The sequence below is a fragment of the Nicotiana tabacum genome, chromosome 4 (assembly GCF_000715075.1).
Source record: "Nicotiana tabacum cultivar K326 chromosome 4, ASM71507v2, whole genome shotgun sequence".
In the NCBI taxonomy this organism is placed as follows: Eukaryota; Viridiplantae; Streptophyta; class Magnoliopsida; order Solanales; family Solanaceae; genus Nicotiana; species Nicotiana tabacum.
In genome coordinates, this window is record NC_134083.1 from 123,860,737 (window position 1) to 123,884,387 (window position 23,651).

At 35.4% G+C, this 23,651-nt stretch overlaps 1 protein-coding gene and 1 long non-coding RNA gene across 3 annotated transcripts; one reads left to right on the top strand and one right to left on the bottom strand.

The window, feature by feature from the left end:
* The first annotated feature begins 2,465 nt into the window (after positions 1-2,465).
* On the top strand, positions 2,466-6,949 carry LOC107809944 (uncharacterized). The gene is made up of 2 exons (XR_012708923.1): positions 2,466-2,709; positions 6,403-6,949. It is a non-coding gene; the product is annotated as an uncharacterized LOC107809944 (long non-coding RNA).
* Positions 6,950-9,333: 2,384 nt separating this feature from the next.
* On the bottom strand, positions 9,334-16,151 carry LOC107809945 (putative 26S proteasome non-ATPase regulatory subunit 3). Of its 2 annotated transcripts, XR_001653520.2 has the most exons (9): positions 15,911-16,150; positions 15,288-15,478; positions 14,166-14,303; positions 13,934-14,070; positions 13,666-13,720; positions 13,471-13,581; positions 11,260-11,499; positions 9,939-10,587; positions 9,334-9,557 (listed from the first exon to the last, which is right to left on the bottom strand). XR_001653520.2 is itself a non-coding variant. In XM_016634653.2 (8 exons), exons 1-8 carry the CDS (start codon positions 15,999-16,001, stop codon positions 10,075-10,077), a joined length of 1,476 nt encoding a protein of 491 aa, XP_016490139.1. In that variant the 5' UTR covers positions 16,002-16,151; the 3' UTR covers positions 9,702-10,074. The 2 variants fall into 2 exon arrangements, 1 of the variants encoding a protein (XP_016490139.1); XM_016634653.2 differs by lacking the exon at positions 9,334-9,557 and having other exon boundaries at positions 9,702-10,587; positions 15,911-16,151.
* Between the last annotated feature and the right edge of the window lie 7,500 nt (positions 16,152-23,651).

Here is a 23,651-nt window from a genome sequence, read left to right on the forward strand (position 1 = left end):
TCATCTCCTTTCCGAGAAACGAGGGGGCTATCTGTATACGGTTAAACCCAATCCTCGGTCGTGAAGGTCGATCGAGGATGGCATTTCAATCGAGGGGTGCCTTCATGGAAACCCCGAGCGTATTCCGAGATTGGGGCGTCGAGCCCGGGCGCTCGATTCGAACGAGGTAACATCGGTCGATACAGGTCCTGAGCATCGATGCCCGAAAGTGACCACCTAGCTCGAAATCAAGACCGAGGTTCCGATTCGGTATCGAGCTTGAAGCGGTATCGAGCTCACAGACAAAAGCTGTTACAACCGCACCAAATGAGAGAATCTCTGCGGGAATTAAGGAGGAGACATACCATCATGGGTCCTTCACTAGTAATATTTATTCCATTATGTTGCTATAGATAAAGTAGCAATCCTTGGCTATAAATCAGGGAGGAGTTTGTAATAGAAGACACTTTGGAGAGGAGATCAAGAATTCTTTGTGTTTATCTTTCTAAGTTCACATAATATCTTTGTTCATCATCTCCTATTTTCGCAACATAAATACGTACATTGTTATTCTTATATCAGAAGAATCTACTTGCCCTTAAAACCATATATAAATTCTACTTTATCCGATTTTTCGGGTAAACAAACTCACCTTCTCTCTTTCAATCATTTTGTTTGGAACAACTGAATTCGCCACTTTTATCTGCCTTGTACATTATTATGTTGATTTTCTGGTGGGCAGAACAATCCTCTATATATACAGAGCTTTACCGAAGCAGATGACGCCTTAAAGCTTCATCACATCGTCCATTGCTCCCTTGATGTTGTCGATGAAAGAGGTTTTTGTCTCTCTCTTTCTCTCCGAACTGACTGCCACACGCACAGTTGACGCCCATCATTTGATTTTGCTAAGTACCCACCATCTCGGACTCTAATTATATACTTGTGGTAGAAAACTTTAAAATGAAATTCATAGAAATGTGTGTAAATATAGTAAGAGGTGGACTGCCATCATTATATTCTGGATCCGCCTCTTAATTTTAGTATCATTTGATTTGACGCCTTTAATTTTGCAATACTTGTCGTGGCCGAGCCAGAAATTTTGACCAAGGAATAAAACAGAAACTCATCTGAAATTTGAACCTATATTTCTCTTATGTTTAAGGGGATTAAAATTTTGTTTTTACTCTATTTATGCAGTATAACTTTCTTGATGAAGTGGATTCAACCTTCCATACTTGATACAGCTACGAACTTAGATAGAACCTAACTACTCTTTAAGTAGGGGCAATAATTCCTTCTGCGCCAGTGTGATTTGTATAGAGATCTTTGAGAATAGATGTGCATATGTGGAGCGCTTTTTTCATATTGATCAAACCAAAAATGCAGCATGTAGCTATTGCTTTAGTCATTCGAGAAAGTAGATGCATGTTGAAACTTAGATCAGACGGATGGATGTTTCAATTAAGAGCGAAGTCAGAAAGCTAAAGTTGAAGTATCTAGGATCGGCCTCTTAAATGCTAAAGAAGCCTTCTTTTCTTCTTTTTCGGTCTGACTTTGTCTTTTGTTTCTGTCCCTTTATATTACATGTTTCATCCGTTTAATGATATCCACCATTAGAGAATAGGGAAAACCCTCCAATAATGTCTAGTTTGAAAAATATAGAAAGATAGACCATATGGTCTTTTTAATGAGGAGTAATGTCTTCATCATATAATCCATATAAACATTTGAGTCCAATTACTTATCACCACAAAAAGGAGTCTAACTTCTTGAAAGAGAAGGATGCTTAATTCAGATGGGGCAACTGTTGGATAGTGTTTGCATTTTAATCAACTCAAACACGAAATGCTCCACTGTTACATTGCAAACTACTGAATGCAACAGAAAGTTTTCCAAACTTTAACCCACTTATCAAGTCATATGTCATGCCTATTGTTGTTGGTTCTTGTGTTGTATAGTGTGGAAACTACAAAGTAGCTACTGCATTTTCGAGCTGTTTATATAAATATCAGTTAACTTAGACCAACTATACCATTTCTTGACTGAAGTTAGGCGACCTCAGAATAGAAAATTCAAGATTGAAGCAACAATTTAATACCACTTTGATAATCATTTGACTATCTAGCCTGTTTGTAAAGAAAAAGAGGGAGTTACTCTTGAGATCGTGCACTATGAGAATTCGTAATAAGTTCTCATAAGCTGAATTTCAAATTGTCCACTTCATGGGATTGGATGTTTGAAGCCATTTTATTCTTTCGTTGGGCAATTTAGTTTAGTTCATATTTACTTTACCTTATCAAAGAGAATAGTTTAGTTCATATCCCAACAATGTTGATATCAAGAATCAGAATCAGAATAGCATCTTCTTCTCTATTTGACAACTCATCTGTTGTCTATTACAGTGAACAATCCAAAAAAATCCAGCCCCACGCAGAACGAGACATTTCTTGGCTTGCTATATCCAACCGAAAACTACAAAGTGTGAGTACATATTAGTGCTAATTTGCTGTGCAATAAAGAAGTTCAGCTTTTGGCATCTTAGGGGAGGGGATTGGTGGTTTCATTTCTAAGAAAATATAGATTATTGACAATTAAACCTCCTTGCTTCTTGTGTCCTTATATATCTGATTATATGCTGTTTTCAGGTATGGTTATTTGACAAATACAAAGGTGAAATTCATACTGGTAACAACTGATCTTGATATTCGAGATGCTGATGTGAGAAATGTAAGTGCTGATTCTGTGAAGGTTTTATTTCTTACTTTACATGGATTCACACCTATGTTCCTGTAGACAAACGTATCTGCTTTTATTGAAGCATAGTAACTTGTTGATTTTTAGCAGCAGAGTTAGTGATCCGAGATTGATGTAAATTTTAAATAAGTCAGATATTTCTTCTTGTGTTCTTCGTGTACTGGTTTTTGAAAGGATTAGTTTTTGGATCTATCATATCTGGATTTTAAGTTAATTATTTCTTTACATAGAAAGAAAAATATCTCAAAGGTTTCTTGCCACGTTTTTTTGTACTTTAATTTAATTATTAACTTCTCAAAAAGGAATATCTGAAAGGCTTGTGTTGGTCCAAATGAAAGCAATAAAGCCTGTAATCTCTACTTATCAAAAAAATAAATCCATAATAAATATCTGTAATCATCTATTTTACATATTGTAACGTTTAATCTCTTCAGTTGCATAGTGTTTCTCTATTCTGCAAAATAGACCAAACTAAAAGACCTAGACAAATAGACTCAGCTCTTGTGACCCAGATCTGTTGGTGCATCTTGGTACTGTTGATGACTGGCCATAATTATTTGTCAACTTTGACTCCTGGAGTCATTTCACATATTTTCCTTGTTTTCATAAATTTGCTCTTTTTAATTCGAGACGATCACTATTGTTTTCTAGAACGTGTTTTTAGAAAATTGTGCTCTCGAGCAAGTAGATCATTAGAGAATCTCAACCAGGTAGTAAATGGATTGCTTAATCTTCTTTAAATGGAAATTAAGATGTAATATTTATTAGTTTGTCGTGATAAGTTCTTTTTGCTTGCGTCCTGATATTAAGAAAGAGATATTCATATAAATAATAGCCCTTTACATAAATTGAGGGAATTTTACACGAAGGCATTATTCCCTATGTTTAAACATAGCAGAGCAGTGATTGGAAATAGTATCACATTCTTACTAGTTCTGTGGTACTTCCACTTAGGGGTGTAATAGATATTTGAAAAACGACTAAATCGACCGAATCCGTACCGTACCATATCGAATTGAATTTTAGGTTTCTTTTTAAGAAATCGTAGGTTTTTATATAAATTTATAACCGTACCGATAATTAGGATAGGTTTTTTATTTTATAAAAATAAACCGAAAAAATACTAAACCGTACCGAATAAATTTTACATGTGAAAAATATATTTATCTAGTAAGTTTAAAAATAATAATGCATTAAATTTTTCTTTGGGCCTTGAAATTATGCAAACTATTACAAGCCAACAATTAATTAAACTCAAAATACTAATTCCTAAAACCTATTATGCTACATCTACTTAAGCTAAGTTATTTTAAGTATCTTTATTAGCAAGACACAAAGTATTTTAGCGATAATGAGTAGCAAACTACAATGTATTGAATATGTTTCCTTTCATATAATTTAGATTTATCTTTTTGAATATTTAATCTTTTATATACTTTATTCTTGAGTCCCAACTTGGTTAATATCTTTCCGCTCGTGTGATTTATATTTTCTTTGCCTTTGCTTTGTTTCTTTTACGTTGTTGTAGAATAATTGATGGATCTATACTCTAGCCATCTTTTATTTTTTTTAATCATCATTCTTTAAACAATAAAAATGTCTAGAGAGTTTTGCTAAGTCATATAAAAGAACGTATATTATTGCATTTTATTTCTACCGGTGAATTTTACATGATATTTAAAAACATACCGAAAATTAACCGAATCGTACCGATACCGATTAGAAACCGACATGATTGGAACGGTTTCGAAAAGTCTAATTTTAGTTATACATAATAGAATAATCGAAAAATTGATATGGTACCAATTTTATAAAATAACCAACCGAACCGATCCATTGACACCCCTACTTCCACTAAACATTTTAAAACAAAATGTAGAACAAGAGAGTAATACTTTAGATTGTTAACTTCATTGTCCACCCAGGTTGCTAGTGTATAATGTATTATGTTGTAGGAACAGCTATACTAATTTGTATTTGCTTGGATCTAGTGGCCATCATACAATCATAGTATATTCTATAGCATGAAAAGGATGCGAAATTTTGTCTCGTGTTTTATCCGAACACATTCACATGCACGCACACACGTGCACACACTGTTTTCATTTGCAATGGACAGTTGTAAAGTAGAGAATTTGCTCAACTTTGGTTGAATAGTCGTAGGTGCAGGAAACTGGGATGAAGGGAAAATAGGAATATACTTGAAACCAAGTAGCTCACTAATCCAGACATTAGTTATATAGTCCCAGTTTGCAATATGTTGACAAAGTGAATATTTATGTTAGGGGAAATACATACTTCGCACCCTAAACTTGTCCAGAAACTATGTGGGCATCTTCTTACCCACTTATTCTTGTTTGAAGTGGAATTAGTACCCCCTCTCAAATCCCACAACCAACGCCCTCTGCATCAGCTTCCATGTAAGAAAACCCTTAAAATCATTTTTTTTAAAAAAAAAAAAAAAAACCTCTATTCATCATCTTCTTCTTCTCCTCACCCTCACTTGCTAACACACCCTTGGTCCCTCCTTCCCAAAAGCCCTTTAGAGAAAGAGTCGAAAAAGAAATTAGATAGAACTCTTTTTTTCTTAAACTTCTCTTTCTTTCAGATGAATGAAAGAGGTAGAGGTTGATCGGAAAATATGGAGCTTTCCGGAAAAATCTTTCTAACCAAAATCTGTTGATCCTGGCCCTTTTTAAAAGCTTTTGTTGTTTTATGAATATAAAATAAGAAATGGGTTTAAAATAGAGGAAGGTATGTGTTTATGTGGTGGTGAATGAAAGGCAAGAGGACGGTGAATGGAGGAAGTTGTGGGTCTTCTTTTTTTTGGTTGAAGAAAATAGGAGAGACGTGAGGTAAGAGTGGGTGTGAGGGATGCTGGTGTTTGTTTGTTAGTGAGGGATTAGGTGTTAAATCCGCAGAAGTGAGTGAAGAAAAAATTGTTGCTGGTGGTGAAGGATAAGAGAAATTTACATGAAGACCATGAAAATGACACTTTCTCTGGGTCTTTTTAGAGCAGAAAAAATTCCCAAGTTTTCACGTTTTGCACCCTCACTGCTGGCACTCTCTTCCAGTAACTATTCATGGCCTTGGCAAATCAAAATTCGTCGAACTTTTCGTTTTATCTTGTAAATTGTGCATTTTATCAACAGCTCATTTCAACTTGTTGATGAATTGGAGAATCGCGTGTGCTTGACACAATTTGTGGACTGCCTCGGAGTTCTTATCTGGCAATTTCAAGACAAAACAAGGGGTTTTCCGGGTAAAAAGAAAAGAGGCTAAAACTAAAGTAAAGAAAAAAAAGAGGGGCCATTAAGTGTTATTAGTTGTGATTAAAAGAAAGGATCCAAGTAAAAATGACACATGTGGAATTTACTTCATTTTAAAAATAAAAATAAATCTTCTTTTCACGGGCGTCTAGAAGGTGAGAACACCTTCTTTGCTATGTCACCCCTCGGGGAAGGGGGACAGGGGGTAATAGATAAACTTTGGATAAGAATAAGGTAAAGGGACGCACAAAAAGTTTAGGTGTGTAAGTGATTTTTTGGGAGGGTGCAAAGTATATATTTCCCCCTTATATTACTGTATCCCCATTATTTTCCCCATGTCCTATTGCATGATAGGGATGGCAGCTTACATTGTCCTTTTGGTGGAAATGAATAACAGTTTTTCAGGAGATTCCATTCTGCATATGTTGATGCTGTGTCAAAGACTCAAACCCATTCCACGTTCCTGGCAAGAAGATCGCATCCAATACTTTTGCTGAAAGGGTCAGCAATATTGTCAAGTCTTTTGGATTGAGTTTGGCTGGGTGATGACTGCTTATTGTTCTTTCATTGTGCAAGATACTTTAATGCACCTCCAACCTCCTGAACTGATACCAGAAGGGTGAACAACATACTTCTGCAAACTCCTCTAAGCTCACAAACATGTAATTTCCAAGGGTGTTTTGTAGAGAATTTGCTTGCTTTCATGGACAGTAATCAAGAGAGATGTAAATCTTGCATAAACAGTAAGAAAGAGAGAAAAACTGTTTCATGTGAAATTCTTTTCCTTTATATTAAATAAAGTCAGTGGTCTATCAGAAACAGACTCTCTATCTCGCTAGGTAGGGGTAAGGTATGTGTACACACTACCTTCCTCAGACCCCATTTGTAGGATTATACTGGGTATGTTTTTGTTCTTGATATTAAAGAGAAAGTCGTTATTTTGCTAGATTACATTCTTGCTCAAGGGCTTGTATCCTTGCGAATTTGTCTTCGTAGCTGGCAAGATGCTTTCTCAAACAGGCACCATAAACAATTACTTTGTGATGTGCAATTGCAGGAGAAAGCTCTGATACTGCCAGGATTCGACTTCTCTACATTATCAAACCCAATTTCATCCCATTGTAATAGAAAAGAGACTATATTAGTCCGAAAAGACTGATTTACTGGTTTGAGGTACTGTAGACTGCAAGAGATGTTTTCTGGTAAGCTTAACGATTTTCAATTCAAGATAATTATCATACACAAAACTTTTGTTCAATTTAAGAGATTTTTTAGAATTTCTTTTTTTCTCTTTTTCTTCTGGTTTGATAAAAGTAGCAGCTGGAGTCAGCAACCAAATATCCAACTATTTAAATTGACAGATGCTAAAAATGAAGGTACGCTTCAGCTGCCATTTGGCATGACTAAGAGTGGTCTGAATTGCTTGATGGTGAATTTTAGTACCTATGCACAAAGTAGAATGTACAAAAGTAGGGGGAATAAACATAACTAGATAACATCTAAGAAAATTGTACAAAATCCTAGCAACAATAAGTAATTAACAAATACTGCAGCTAATTATCTACATTTCTGGCCGAAACATTTAAAGCTACACCAATTCAATTCCTAAATTATCGCCCATAATATCATAGCATCTCCCATAACGGCTAAGTATAATGATGGCAAGACATATCATATAAAAATCAATAACTATTTTACCGAGAATTTATAATGCATTATCAAAATTGACACCCCATTCATTCCTTTGATATGTCTTTCTTCTACAACGCAAACATAGACTACAATCATTTATTTATACTTCAATTATCATATTATTGTTGTTTCATAACCTAATAAATAATTAATTTTAATAATAAATATTTGTGATATATATATATATATATATATATATGAGAGAGAGAGAGAGAGAGAGAGAGACTCTATTATTTACATATTACTATTATATACTATGTATATTTATACATATATAGTATATTACTATTAACTACATCGTTATAAGTGGTATATCCATACTACAATAATTTGAACATAAGTTTTTAATCATACATTGATTGACTAGATGAATATATATACGAAATATATTCGACGTATACTAAATTTCATAGTTTGCTTTGACGTATATTTAGTAAATACGTGATGAATAATGTTGTTATATGAGCATATTAAAAAAAATATACAACTTATTTTTGGAGTATATTAAATTATCGGACAACAATTCTCTTTAATACGAGTACAAATGATATTGTTTGTTACAAAATATATATATATAGAGTGGTACACAATTAAAATACAGAAGATATTTTCAAAAACTACATTTTGGTAAACAGTAATAATACATAAGATTATAATTCAATCACATCAAATATACATAGTAAAATTTATACAATCGAAGCAAAATTCTTGAACAAAATCTTCAAAGGAATTGAAAAATGATTGGGGTCGTTTTGGTGCTCGCATGCATCCTTCTATTTGTTCGAACTTTTGAGAACCAAGACTTCTTTTTCTTTTAGTTTTCTTCTCTCTAGTCTCGATCTATCTTTATTTTTTTGTTTCGTGCGAGGCCTGTTACTGAAAGGCAGTCATGATTTCGTTGTTTCTTTTTTCTCTTGCGAGCTTGCTGAAATTTAGAATAGAAAATAAAAGGAAAGAGAATGTGAAAAGATAAATATGGATCTCATGATTTGTGCATTCAGTTACTCATTAATTGTGTGCATAATTTTTGCAATATGCTAATATTGTTAAAAAAAAATGCTATTTATGGAATAAACAAGAAATGATATCATTTTCTTAAATAGTTTTTAAAAAATGCTTAGCCGTGTGTTTTTCTCAAAGTAGTTCATATTCATTCGAATATTGAAATTTGACCCATTTTCTCGTTGAATGGAAGGTATGAAATAAATCAGATTGATAAAAATACAATGTGAATTTTCGATTTTTATATTTTGTTCAAGAAAAATCTCGAGTTTATTGACGGCACGCGGACGGTCCACCTTTGACATTCCTTACTGGATGTACCGGAAAACTTGTGAGAGACAAAAGTAATAACTCCTGATCACCTAGGCGAACAAAAGCCTGAAATTGCTAGAATTACATCTTTTTTTGTAAAGAACTAGAACTTTGTAAGATGACCAAACAATATACCAACCCAACAAGAAAGAAACAGAATGTTCCTTGCCCACTTTACTGTTTATTTAGGTAGAGGGACTTCTAGACTTATGTTCTACTCGTACTGGGCAATTGGGAGGGCCATGGTGGGGAGATGTCAGTGGCAGAGCAATCGAGCAACGGGAAGGCAGACGCAGGAGAGAAAGGTACATCAATAGTTGCATTTGCCAGACTTAATCCTCCATTAAATCTTTAAAAATGTGATTGCACAGGAATGCCTTAAACTTTATAACATACCTTGTACATGGTTCTTGCAAAATTGTTAAAGAGGGACTACTAAGTTGCAGCTCCAACAAATTTGGGACCTCCAAAAATGCTATTTTGGTATAAACATAAGGCTTTGCACCAAAGGAAGAGCATGATGCTACTTGTGAAAACCCCTGGCACCTAATAGGATGACATGATATGGAATCAGAACAAGTCCAAGGAAAAAAAAAAAAAGACTACCCCTTTCTCTGCAGGTAAAAACAGATTAGGCAGAGAAAAGGTCAATAAAATTGCAGCAAGTGCACTATCAGAGCGGCACACAAATTTACACTTGACAAATGAATATTTGATGCATTATCCAAATAAGATCTATTAGAAAATTCTCTTCCATCACAAGAATTTCAACTAATCCTCACCCCCACCAAAACTAAAGATAAGAGTGTAAGGATAACAATCTTTTGCGGTTTTGCCCATGGAAAATGTATGGGTCAAACAAGCAGGAGAGATGTACGATAAAAGAGATCTTTTAAAGAGATATTTAAACAACAGTAACCAAAAAACCTGATGTCAGACTGCAAGAACCAGAAGACCAAAGGAAATTGCGTATGAAATGTATATGTGATCATATTCTCTTAAAGGGAATTCTTAAGTAAAGCATGCCGCCACATGTGCACCCCAATGCTGATCATCAGTTCCATCAGAAGTCATCGTCGTCCTCTTCAGCTATGTGCTTAGCAAGTTCTTGTTCTTGTTGTTGTCTCTCTCTCCTCTTCTCAGCACTTTCTTTCCCCTTGTGAGAATTCGGAGGAAATCGAAGAGCACGGACTGCTTCATTATGCATATTCAGACAGAAGGCAATTCTTGAGTTAAAAGCAATTTGAGGCTCATTTGTGGAGTAAATGTCACCAGTTTCCTTTGACACCATCCATCCATTAGCATGATCCAATGTGGCATCAATTGCACCATCTCGAATTGCTTTTGACACGATACTCTCAGCATCAGCAACAGGATTTGGAGAATCCAATCTCAGCTTCTTTGCCACATCAGCCAATGAGATCCTAGAGTATGAGATACTGATGTTGCGGAGCCCAGTCCGAATGACATTATGCCGGAGTCTGACAATCAAATTGTTAGTCCCATCTGAACTGAAAGTGCTTGAAAACTTGTCCGCAACCTTTCTAAATAACTCCAAATCTCCAACGCGAACAGCCTGAAAATCCAACAAAGATCATATACAGATCTAAGAACTTGATAGGGGATCAAGAATAAAATGGCCAGGGGAGGGACAGGTGCTTCTACCAATGGCACTTCAAAACACTAGCCTCTATCCTTATGATATATGAAACACAAACACTTCAAAAAAGTTCATGAATCTCTTTATCAAAGACATGCCCTCATCATCATTAACTCCATTTCTTTTAAATAGATCCAAATTGAGAACAGAGCAGGTAGATCAAGCACCTATAGCTAAGCAGCTAACTTGTGAGTTGTGACAAATGACTGCAAGTACAATTCACAAACATATCTTCATGTATTCCTTGACAAGTAAATGAAACTCTAATGAACATACTCTTTAAATTAGAATTTAACTTATGCTTTATAGAAAAGCATCAAAACATACTACTATAAAGCATGTTTTCCCTATAGTAATCGTTTGATAAATGCCTGTCTTATCAGTTGTGGCACTTGGAACACTTACTCGCTAATGCATATAGGATAAAAGGAATACACTGCAAATAAAGTATTTCACATTTTTTGAAGAAATATTAAACATAGTTTTTGGACCATAATATGAATTAAACAAGAAAGTCTCAACTTCGATGGTTGTAAGCTTAAAATATGCCTTAGTACAAAACGTTTGAGCCTGGTTAGTGATACGCACATTTGTCAGCTCAAAATATGGCCCTAATGCTTTCTCCATGCCTTTCTGCATAAAAACAGTCCTCTCCGGAATCTCCCCAAGCAATAAGCGGACTATAATAGCCCACTTATTGCATTGAACTCGGAAACCAAGAGCGGCTAGAGGAGCTTTACGAGCAGCTTGAAGAAGAGATTCTTTGGCATCTGTATACTCCAACTGGATTGTCCTGATCTTTCCATGGTAGAAGAGGTATCGGCAGAACTGAAGGATAAAAGAAAAGGAAGGGAAGATGGTGAATGAGGATCAAGTGCAACAACAAACATTGTACAAAAATCTTTGAGCAAATATGAACAAATAAAATTTTGAATAGAGGATGCGATTCAAACAATAAAAACTACTAAAATCAAGTCTGACCACTTCCCGCTCGTTAAGTTCAAACATAAATATTGATGTTTGCCATGATATCAATATAAAATCTGAAATATCACCAGCGCCTTGTGAGATATATGTAATTTCATACTGATGGACAAACAAAACCAATTTAGTTGCTGTTATTCTGAACCTAAAACCAAAGTTAGTATGAATTCATAGTTTGTCTCCAAGCCCATGTCCTTGCTAGTCCAAAACAAATTAGTAATTAGAAATTGCGGTGTCCTCTACATGTTTAAATTATATTTTAATTTCTCACTCTAAAATTGGTTTAAGCAACGAAACTGTGGCATAGACGCTTGTGCATATCTTTAAGTATTTTTTTACTTGAAATAATGGCTTACTACAAGCTCACTTCTTACTCCATCAAAATGAACCAGATTGAAGATAAATAAGAAATAATGAGCATAAATTGTTAGCGGAGTTCTGCAGAGAGACCAAGGCAGTTTAAAAACTAAGCCATAAAATACAATTTTTTATTATGTGTTCTATTTCATCTTATATGCTACAAAGTGAAATACATGTTATGTCCTCTTAAATTTTCAATTTTTTGTGCCTCCTCATGCTACTTAGCTTAGTAGTTACTGGTACTAACAACTAATTTTACTGAATTGCTAAGTGGAAATCGTCAATACTTAATAATTACAACAGAAATTTGTGGACATTATGGAAAGAAAGGAATGCAAGACGGTTTGAAGATAGAAGTAGCTCAATACAGAAGATTAAGATGAACTGCATTTTTTTATTTCATATTTGGTGTAAAGAAAAATGTGTAGATGAAGCAGAATCATTCATAGATGTCATAGAATCCCTGTGAGATGAGCAGGTGATACTTTAGCGTTTTGTAATCTCTAAATATCCTTCTCAAAAGAATATCTGTAAATATGGGTTCCAGCACTTCCTTTGTGCTGATGTTTTAATATACTGTTACCTTTCTCAAGAAAATATGTCTACATGTTTAAATTCTATTTTAATATCTCACTCCAAAATTGTTTTTAAGCAACGAAACTATGGCATAAATGCTTGTGCATATCTTTAAGTATTTTTTTACTTTGAACAATGACTTGCTAAAAGCTCACTCCTTACCTTACTCAATCAAAATGAACCAGATTGAAGAAAAGAAATAACTTGTGTAAATTGGCAGTGGACTGCAGCAGAGAGACCAAGGCAGTTTTTACAAACCAAGCCATAAATTCCTGAAGCTAGTAGTTTCAAAATACAATTCTTCTATTGTGTATTTTCATTTCATTTTATGCTACAAAGTGAAATAGAGTTTAATTTCTTTTTTTTGTGTTATGTCCTTTAGTTACAAATGTTTGTGCCTCCATGATCTTGCTACTTAACTCAGTAGTTATCTTTAGTAAAGTAACAACTAAATTTGCTGGATTGCTAAGTGGAAATAGTCAATAGATTTAATAATTACAACAGAAATTTATGGAATGATGAGATGTAATCTGCTTTTAATCATTATTTGATAAGGGAAGTTTAATCATATCCATTAATCCTTTTTTTCCCTTTTGATGGAGGGATGTTGGGCTTGGGGGGTTAAAATGCTTTAGTATACACATGACTTAATCCATTATGTTCAGGTGAGGAGGAAAAAAGATGAAAGCAAGAAAAGGAGGGGAGAAGCAAAACTGCTAATTCTACAACCAATCAAATCTCCACTTAGCAACCAAAACTTGAAAGTAAACCTACATTTTAGGAAATAAGATCAGATTTTACCAATCACGAGAGAAATAAATAATCAGTCTAAGGAAAGCCACATATGCACAAAGATATGAGAATAAAGTTGAGAATTACCTGCTGATTTGAATGAGCTTCAAAATGGGGGGCCTTTGACCTCAATTTTTCTGCTTGATCATACAAGTTGTAGTGAAGGTAATTCCGCAGCAATAGATTTAGAAGTGTTTCCTACACCCGTAATTGTCATATCAGTTAGATGCAATCACATTTAGAGGATAAAAAACAACTAGGGATCCTGAATAAATGACAAACCTGACCCAATTCGTCATGGCGCAGTGTTGCAATCCGGTGCAACCCAAGGAGAATACTGTTGAAAAATACAAGTTTACTTTGATTATAGAAGCAAAAATAGAGAAGCCAAATGAAAGGTACAAAAGGGTAGTACTAAGGCTACAGTTTCTCTTCCTAAGATCTAACTGTGAGAACTTTTCCCATTTACTAATTAAAATCAAAAGTTTTTCTATGTATATACATGGCATAGCAGTTATATGTAAGCTTGAACCATTAAATTGGAACTCACCCCCTAATTTCAGCAAGATCACCAGTCAGTTCATAGCACAGAGAGTAGTAAAAGTAGAGCCTTGATGCTAGTACATCAACAGTCCTCCTGTTAACAGTTTTTAGACGAGCAATGCTTGCTGAGGAACATGCCTTAGCCTGAAAGTAAACAAGAAATACATTGTCAATCAAGGAAAGCAAAAACTTCATTGGTGAAGGACAATATGACATTAAATACAAAACTTTTATCCTACCTCATTGTATTTCTTCTGGTCGATTAAAAATATCAGAACAAGCAAGTAGCAATAGATCTCAAGCTCTGGCAAAGGATGTTTTGCAGGGGCTTGAGATGCAGATGTTGCAGTATCAACTTCCATATCATGCTCATCTTCCTATGAGAAATAAACAAATCAAAAGGCATAATCATCATATCACCAACAAACCCTAGAAAGAGAGGATTTTGTTGGAATCACAAATAGAGGCTACCAGATAAATAGTTGTTCTAGCGAGTGGGCCTAGTGCAAGGGATCCTCCATCTCCAATCATAATGTCAGAGGTTCGAATCACTAAGGGGAAAAGTAGTAAAGGCCATTTTAGGCCATGGGGGGAGAGCAATTTTCCTTTTATTTATTTTTTTTGGGGGGAGGGGGGGGGGGGGTGTTCAGTTAGGGGCCACTTCTATGGCATAACCACAAGTTAGGAGGTGGGGTTTACCATATCAAAAAAATGGGTATGCTGATAAAGTAACCTGAATTACGGTGCCTACTGCTGACAAAAAAGAAAATCAAGAGGAAGCATATGAAAGGGCTGAGTGGTATCCTAGACCAGGAATTCAAGACATAACAAACTCAAAAGCATACTGTTATTTCACAAACTCACTTGTGAGTTTTCAAGGTAAGTATACAGACATGATACAACGATTATGTGGGACAAGAAAACGAAAAATCCATTGTTTTTAGGATATAGTCAACATAAAATTGGTAAATTCAAGAAATGGCATAACATTAAGAGGTTGTTTGGTTCACAGACTAATATACTTTGATTATTTATTAATAATAATACATGGATTTCCTATGTACATTCATCATCATTCAGAGCAATCAAGAATTAGTTTTATCCTGGTATTGCTAACACATGCATTCTTATTCCACGTCATGTATACACAAAATCGTATGGAGTTTTAACCAAAAATGAAGAATGCAGAGTTCTACAAGTAATACAGAGTCTTATACCAGAAACCAAAAGCCGTATTTACATTGCAAGGTTTTACGGTGAAATTATTTTGGCAAACTAAACGACCGCTAAGGATACTAAACATGTTCAGAAGGATGGCATCTACATATATCAACGTTAAATAGCCATTTCAAAAACATTACCGTGGGTAGATATGAAGATAGCCGCGAATGCATCTCTGATCTAGGCACAAGAGCATAATTGAGGAAAGCAGAGAGTACAGAAGCTTTTAGCTTCTTCCTCAGTGCCATAGTCAGCCTCACGGCTCTGGCTATCCTCCGGACCTCACGAGCATATGCCCCACTCTCAATCAGAGACGCTATCTCCTTCAAATCTAAGACATTCACACAATTTCATTAACAAATTGACCACTTTCTGGAACTCTAACCAAGATTCATTTAAATAAAATTATTATCTTATAAAAAAGATTCATTTTTTAAAACCCGGAAATTTTTTCAGAGAAACCTTGAAGATAAAAAGCAAAATTGGATCTTTGAGACAATATATCACAAACCCCAGAATTTATTTCATAGAACCCTTGAAGATAAAACCAAAAATTGGATCTTTGAGGCTATATAGTAAAATCCATAAACCTAAATTCCACAAGAAGTGAGTTCCTTTCATCGTGGAGTTAACAAGTTTAAATAAAAACCGAGAAAATTCCATTCAATAATCCTTGAAAATAAAACCCAAAAATTGAATCTTTATATAATGAACCCCATAAACCTAAACGATAGAGATACAAGTTTCTTGCATTGTGACTTACGGTGCAAGACAGAGGGGCCGCCAGTGGAGGAGACAGAATTGGAAGGAGCTGCTGCTCCCTGCTCTATCATCTCTACGTCTTGAGTAGTCATCTTTCGCAACAACTGAGAAAATTGGCTCAAACAATAGGCTCAACGAGTGTTTGATTCAATTTCTGAATGTTTTGATTCAGCTTAAGAAGAGTGGATGCTGCGGAAAAAAGGAACTCTAAACTATAGATGTCATTGGGCCGACGAAGCAGTGTATCGTCAAATTGTTTTTACTAAATACATATATGAGATTTTTACACAAATAGCCGGTTATATTCATTATTTATTTTTTTAGCCATCTACATATATTATACATTAATTATACATATTTATACACATATAATACATAAATTATACCTTTACTGGCCATTTTTATTTTAAGTGATTGAGTGGATAACTATTTGGGTGAATTATTCTATGTATAAAATACTGTGAGGAAACGGATAAGTAGGAAAAAATGACACCAAATTGGCATAAATTGTCTCTTGGTGCGTTGGTAATATGTTTGATGACCTTTTCTAACATGAAACTCAACAAAATCAATAGACTAAAATTATTTGTTGTCTAGAAGAATGATAATTAAAGTTATCATTTTCATTCTTCTACAATATTTCGACACCGCTTATAAAAGGAGCGCCACAATAGTTCACTATTGTAAAACGCATCCATCGTCACATTTGTCTTCGCAACCATTAAGAAGAGGAAGGAGGAGGAGGAGGAGGAGGAGGAGACCTAAAGTTGTTTGTACTTTGGGTACTAGTTAATTTGTTTTTAAAAAAATTGGGTACAAATTAATTGGGGGTGCCCACATAGGACACCCCATGAATTGTTTACTTGGCGCAACCGGTTTCGACACCATGTTGGTCCTAGGTTGTTCTTACTGGATGGCTAAGGGGCTTGGGTTAAGGGATATACTTGGACCGTACGGGTCCTGATCATTCCGGGTTGGATCAGGCTGAATTTATTTTTTTCTTATATTTAATATAAGTATATATTATATAAATAGTATGGTATAATTTTTATTTTAATGTTTATAAATTTATAATTTATAAATAAATAATTTAAATAGTTTGTTAAGGTCTTAAACTACTTTAATACTGAAAGTTAAAAGTTGAAACTTGAAAGTAATTTGAGGAAAAACAATCAAAGGCCCAAGAGCCTTAATTTCATTAAATAATACTTTAATATGAAGATTTTCAGATTACAATAGAATTTGCACGTTCTATTTTGATTATATACTTGTAAATTAAAAGTTTAGAACAACAATATTAAACAAGAGTATATTCAATGATTCTCCATCATCTTTCTAAGTTATTTCATATCAACATTAGTTTTTGGCTTGCTTTTGGAATGTTTAGTTCAGATGGGTAACCACTTATCAATATATTTCAAATTTCCTTGTCCTTTGGATTATCTACGTCTTTACGTCCTTGATTTTGTCGCTTCAATCTAAAATCTTTAAAACACACTAGAACTTTTAAAGCATGACTATCCAATAAGTAATGTGTATCTTTTATCTGCCACCTTGCTTGGCTAAATGCATTTTCTAATGCAACGGTTAAAATTAACACACTTAGTACGTCTCGAGCCATTACCCAAAAGAACGAGAAACTACTTTGATGTAGACCAAATAGCAAAATCTTCAACATTTTCAACTTCATCAACAGAAGCAGATGCAGTAGTAGAACTAGAAGGAATATTTGGATTAGCATTTACTATAACAGAAGAAACATCAATTACATCTATCTATATATAAATATAATTGAGGGACATAGCTCCGATTACGTGGCACCTCTCATCAACCATGAATACACTTCATCTTTTTTCTCCTTCTTTTAGGTTGTCCTCCTTTTTTTCCATTTACTTGTTTAGTTAAAAAAATAACACGTCACCAGTAAAAAAAATATCGCAAACTTATTGATGAGTATGTGTAGATGTGGTTTGGGGATATGGCATGTGATGCCATTGTTGAAGTTTGAGTTTTATGGTCGAGTTCATTGCATGTAATACTAGAAGTACTCTACTTTGGCTTCATGTCTGATTATTATGCAAAAATTAAAAGTAGTATGTCGCTAAGAACTTTTGAGAATCATAGCACTAGAGTAAGAATTTCATGTATATATCTTTATCTTATATCCTGAATCATTCTATTTTCTGGTTCTGAGGTGCACGCTTGCAGATATATCTCGTAGAGTTAATTAACATATCTTGTTATCAATAGAATGTGATAACTTTTTTCATTAATGTGTCTAATATTTTGCTTGTATCACAAATTGTTCTTATTTTTTATCTTACAGAAATAGGTATTCTTAGAGTTAAATAAAATATGTATTTTGGTTATAAGGAGAGAGTAGCAATTTCTTTTTAATGTTGCAATTGTTGCTTGTATTCAGTCATGCTATTTTTTGAAATTCAACGTTTTGCAGTGAGGATCGCTAATGTTGGGCATTATACTATCAAAAGAAAACTAATCCCTCATGTCTGCATCACACTGCAGAAATGGTAATTCATAATGAAATGGTAATTCATAATTAAATCTATCCAGATCACTCTTTGAACATATTCAACTTTGTTAAAAGAGGATTTTTTTTTTATTTTCCTAAAATGTTTTTCTTTTGTTTATAATTTTTGTAACTTGGTCCTTCCCTTCCACTTAGGCCTCATTTGTTTTTTTTTAAGATTAAGACGTCTGAATATGAATACATATTTGAATATCAAATGTGTATTAAGATTAAGACATTTGAATCTGAATACACATCTGAATATTTTTTTGTGTATTAAGATTCGAATACTAAATTATTAAGTCTATTTATTTTTTTAACATTTGAATATATAAAATTTATCTTTAATTAAAAATTAATAAACATAAAATTCAAATAAAATATTGATTAATCTAATACTTTTATCAATAATATATATATATATATATATATATGATAATTGGTAGTGGTGATGGTTAACGGAGGTGTTTGTGAGTGTCGACTAGAGGCGGTGGTTGGTGATGATTTTGGCTGATGGTGGTGATTTTGGGTAGTAGATAGTGGTGATTGGTAGCGATAACAATTATGGTTGAGGATGGTGGTGGGTGGTGGTGGTGGTGGTTATGATTGAGGAAGGTGGGTGGTGGTAGTTTATAATGGTGGGCGATGCCGGCTATGGTTATTGATGATGAAGGGATGGTTGGTTGTGGTAGTTGAGATGGGTGAGTGTGTGGTTATGGTTGAGGATGATGACGGGGGGAGGGGGAGGGGGAGGGAGGGGGAGTCGTGGTAGTGGTGGCGGCTATGGTTGAGGATGGCGGTGGTGGTGGTGATGGTAGTTGATAATAGTAGGCGGTGTGTCACTCCCCGACCTTGGGGAGTGCGACCGGCACTCAACTGAGATAACCCGGTCGAACAAGCCTACTTGATGCCTTCTATCCAATCTTACCCATGAACAATTTAAAATCAATATCAAGAGATATACATGAGGAGAGTGAAATGTTCCCCATTCTTTTCCCATTTCTCAAAAGAAATTCATTTACGATTTTCAAAATATTGTGAGTTTATAGATATAATGAAACAAATATGTTTGCCAAATACCAACACTTCTAGTTTAATTCACAACATCAAACACCACCCACAACCTGTCTACGGAGCCTCTAAGTACAACAGAAGAGTAGTATGGAAGTGCCGACAATAAGACCCCCGCTATACCTTAAAACACAATGTACAACATCAAATGACATCAGGTCCGGAATAGAGTAGGGTTCACCCAAACCTGTTGAAAAGAGAGAGTAACTGCTAACGAGGACCAAAGCTGCTCAATGATGAACTACCTACATCCATTGAAGATGCAGCGCCCCCGACAAAAGGGACGTTAGTACATATGGAATAGTACTAGTATGTAAAGCTAACTGTCCTCTTTCAAAATAGAATGCCAATGTAAGAAAGGCAAAACCATGGAAACAACAATCAATGATATCCAAATTTCAAGAAAACATAATAATTTCCAAAATACGAAGATAATATTATTTTTAGTTGGGAGATCCCTTGTAACAACCTCTACACAAAACGTCCCCGCCGCCTCACCCAATGTGTGCGGGTGGAGGTATAATTTCAATACCATATTTTCTACACAGAGCGGCCCTGCCGCCTCACCCCAATGTGTGCAGGTGGAGGTGTAATTTCAATACCACAATCCTTACACAAAGCGACCCTGCCACCTCACCCCAATATATACGGGTGGAGGTGTATTCACAATCACAGTCCCTACACAAAGCGGCTCTGCTGCCTCACCCCCAATGTATGCGGGTGGAGGTGTATTCACAATCACAATCCCTACACAAAGCGGCACTGCCGCCTCATCCCCAATGTGTGCGGGTAGAGGTATATTCACAATGACAATTATTTCTTTACTTTCAAGGATCATCATCTCAACATCAGTATATAGGATATTCCGAAATCATGACTTCAAACTCATTAATAATGGAAACTTTAAACACAATAGGTTTCTTCCCAAAGAATAAGGCAAACTGTCCAACAATAGAAACACACATTAAAATCATATACGAGCAATACACCATTTATTTTTAAAATACTTTCCCAAAAGGACAATACACCATTTCACTCATGAATATGTAAGAACTCAAAATACACTGGAAATACTTGCAAATCATAGTATTAATTAAAACAGCCACCTTTGGGCACGACTCGAGTACATAAGCTTTTAGGCAAATCTATTTTCAAAGTCAATTTGAAATAGTTGAATCAATGCTCATTTCTTAACCTTTGTCACATCATTTCATTTCATTGGCACCATTGGCCACATGTATAACTTTCACTATTGGCACGATGGCCATACTTTATATCTCCAACTCACTTCTTTCACTTTCAAGCATCTTTATAGATTATCAAAACAACACATTTCCAATCAAGACTTTAGGTACACACATGGGCAATTAAGGGTCTTAAGTACATCGAGTTTTTCTCACACAAATTGACATCATAACTTTCATTTGACACACGACCCAAAGTCATAATATTTTAATACACATATCATTCTTGAACACATTCCCAAAGGATAACATAAGGTGATAGGAACATTCGGAATACATTTTGAATACATAATTCTTGACACTTACTTACTCGGGATAATCAAATTTATTGGGAATAACTCGCAACATGGGGATTAGGAACTTGAGCCAACTATACTTAAAACTTACGGGAACATCAAAGAATTCAATTGTAAGAGAGTAGTTTAGCCAACATATCTCGCTTTGAGCTTTTCTTAAATTACTACAATGTTCCCAAAATCCTAGCAACTTCGATCTATTTAGAAACATAACAAAATTGAACACAGATTAGGAAGATATTCATGGTTTCAGCTAGTTTGAGCATTTTATCGAACACTAGATGTGCAAATTTGATTACAAGGTTCTTCCACAAGATTTCCTTCACTCCACAACCCAATCTTTACTCATTTGAGCTCAACAATCTTCCCACAAACCTTATTGGTATATGCATGTATAAATAATACTCTCATACCCAAGAATTATACTCCCAATTCTTCTACCCAAATTCGAAATTGAAAACTAGGGTATGGAACCTTATCTCTTAGATAAAGACCTTGTGAGCTTTCTTGTTGAATTTCAAGGCTTGAGCAAGATTTTAATGAACAATTAGCTTAGGGATTTCTCCTCTCACTTTAGGGCACTTCCTCTGTCTAGACGAGGCATCAAAGATGAATCTTGATTCAGCTTGTGGGGGTAGTTTCATGGCGAGGCCGTACAGTGAAATACAACTCTTGCTAAATAACTTCACTACTAATGACCATAATTGGCAAGGAGATGGGGGACGCAAGAAGAGCAATTAAACAGAAGGCAGCCGGGGTGATTGATCTTGATGACTTCTCAGCCATGAGAGCAGATATTGCAAAGCTGGAAAATTAGATGAACAGAATGACAATGCAACAAACACAACAGATGCAACATATACAGCAAATGTCTATTTGCTGCGAACTATGTGGTGACAGTCATAAGAGTGACATGTGCCCCACGAATCCTGAATCTATATACTATGTGGGGCAACAAAACAGAGGTCCGATGAATCAGCATGCACACTATGGGAACACTTACAATCCAAATTGGAGCAATCATCCTAACTTCTCATGGGGCGAAAATCAACAGAATCAGAATCAGTATAGGCCTCAAGGAAATTTCAATCAGCCTCAGAAGCTACCCCAACAAATAGAAGAGAGTACGAATGACTTGATAAATAAGTTGTTGCTTGACAATCAACAGCTCAGGACCGATTTCAGAAATCTTGAGAGGCAAATGGGGCAGTTAGTAACAAATCAAAATACTAGACCTACAGGCTCTCTTCCCAGTGATACAGAGAAGAACCCTCAAGTTAATGCAGTTACACTCAGAAACGGGAGGGAACTAGAGGAAGTGCCAAAGAAGAGAAAGGACAAACCTATACCTGAGGGGGAGCTGACCCCTAAGGCAATACACGAGTCAAGGAAAAATGATGCAAGTTCAGAGGCAGTGGAGGCTGCAAGGCCACCACCACCTTTCCCCCAGAGATTGCAGAAAAAGAATGACGATCGCATGTTCAACAAATTTCTCTCTATGTTGAGTCAAGTTCAATTAAATATTTCCATTGGTGGATGTACTTCGTGAAATTCCAAAGTATGCTAAGTACATAAAAGATATAGTGGCTCACAAGAGGAAATTGACTGAGTTCGGGATAGTTGCACTTACTGAGGAGTGCACTTCAAGGGTCCAAAACAAGCTTCCTCAAAAGCTTAAGGATCCTGGCAGCTTCACCATTCCAGTGCGAATCGGTAATATTGATGTGGGTCGTGCTCTTTGCGATTTGGGGGCGAGCATAAATCTAATGCCTTTGTCCTTGTTTAAGCAATCGGGTCTGGGATATCCAAGACCAACTACTGTGATGTTGCAATTAGCTGATAGGTTTATAGCCTACCCTGAAGGAGTGATTGAAGATGTGCTGCTACAAATTGGGAAAATTATATTCCCAGCTGACTTCATTATTCTAGATTTTGAGGCTGATGAACAAGTTCCAATCATATTGGGACGACCTCTCTTGGCTACTGGTGATGCAATAATTAAAGTGAGAGAGGGGAAAATAATTATGAGGGTGGACAACGAGGAAGCAGTCTTTAATGTCTACAAAGCAATCCAACTTCCCCGCCACTATGAGGAGCTCTCTATGATATCTGTTGTGGAGATGGATGAGCAACTTCTTGACACGAGTGTATATCTAGACGACTCTCTAGAAAAAGCACTCATGTTGTTTGATAGCTTGATGATTGATGATGAGGTTGAGGAGATGATGCATATCCTAGATGCATCATGTGCTTACATTCAAGGAATACACCCGTTTGAGCCCCTGAATAGGCCAAGTGGGCCTCCTCCAAAGCCGTCAATTGAAGAAGCTCCAAAATTAGAGCTTAAACCCCTACCCACTCACCTTCAATATGCTTATTTGGGTAGTTCTGACACTTTACATGTTATTGTTTCTTCTCACTTGTCTAAATTACAGGAAGAAAAGCTATTGAGGGTGCTACATGAGCACAAGCGAGCAATTGGGTGGACAATGTCTGACATTAAAGGCATTAGTCCAGCTTTCTGCATGCATAAAATTCTCATGGAGGACGGACACAAGCCAAGTGTAGAGCAACAACGCCGACTAAATCCAATCATGAAAG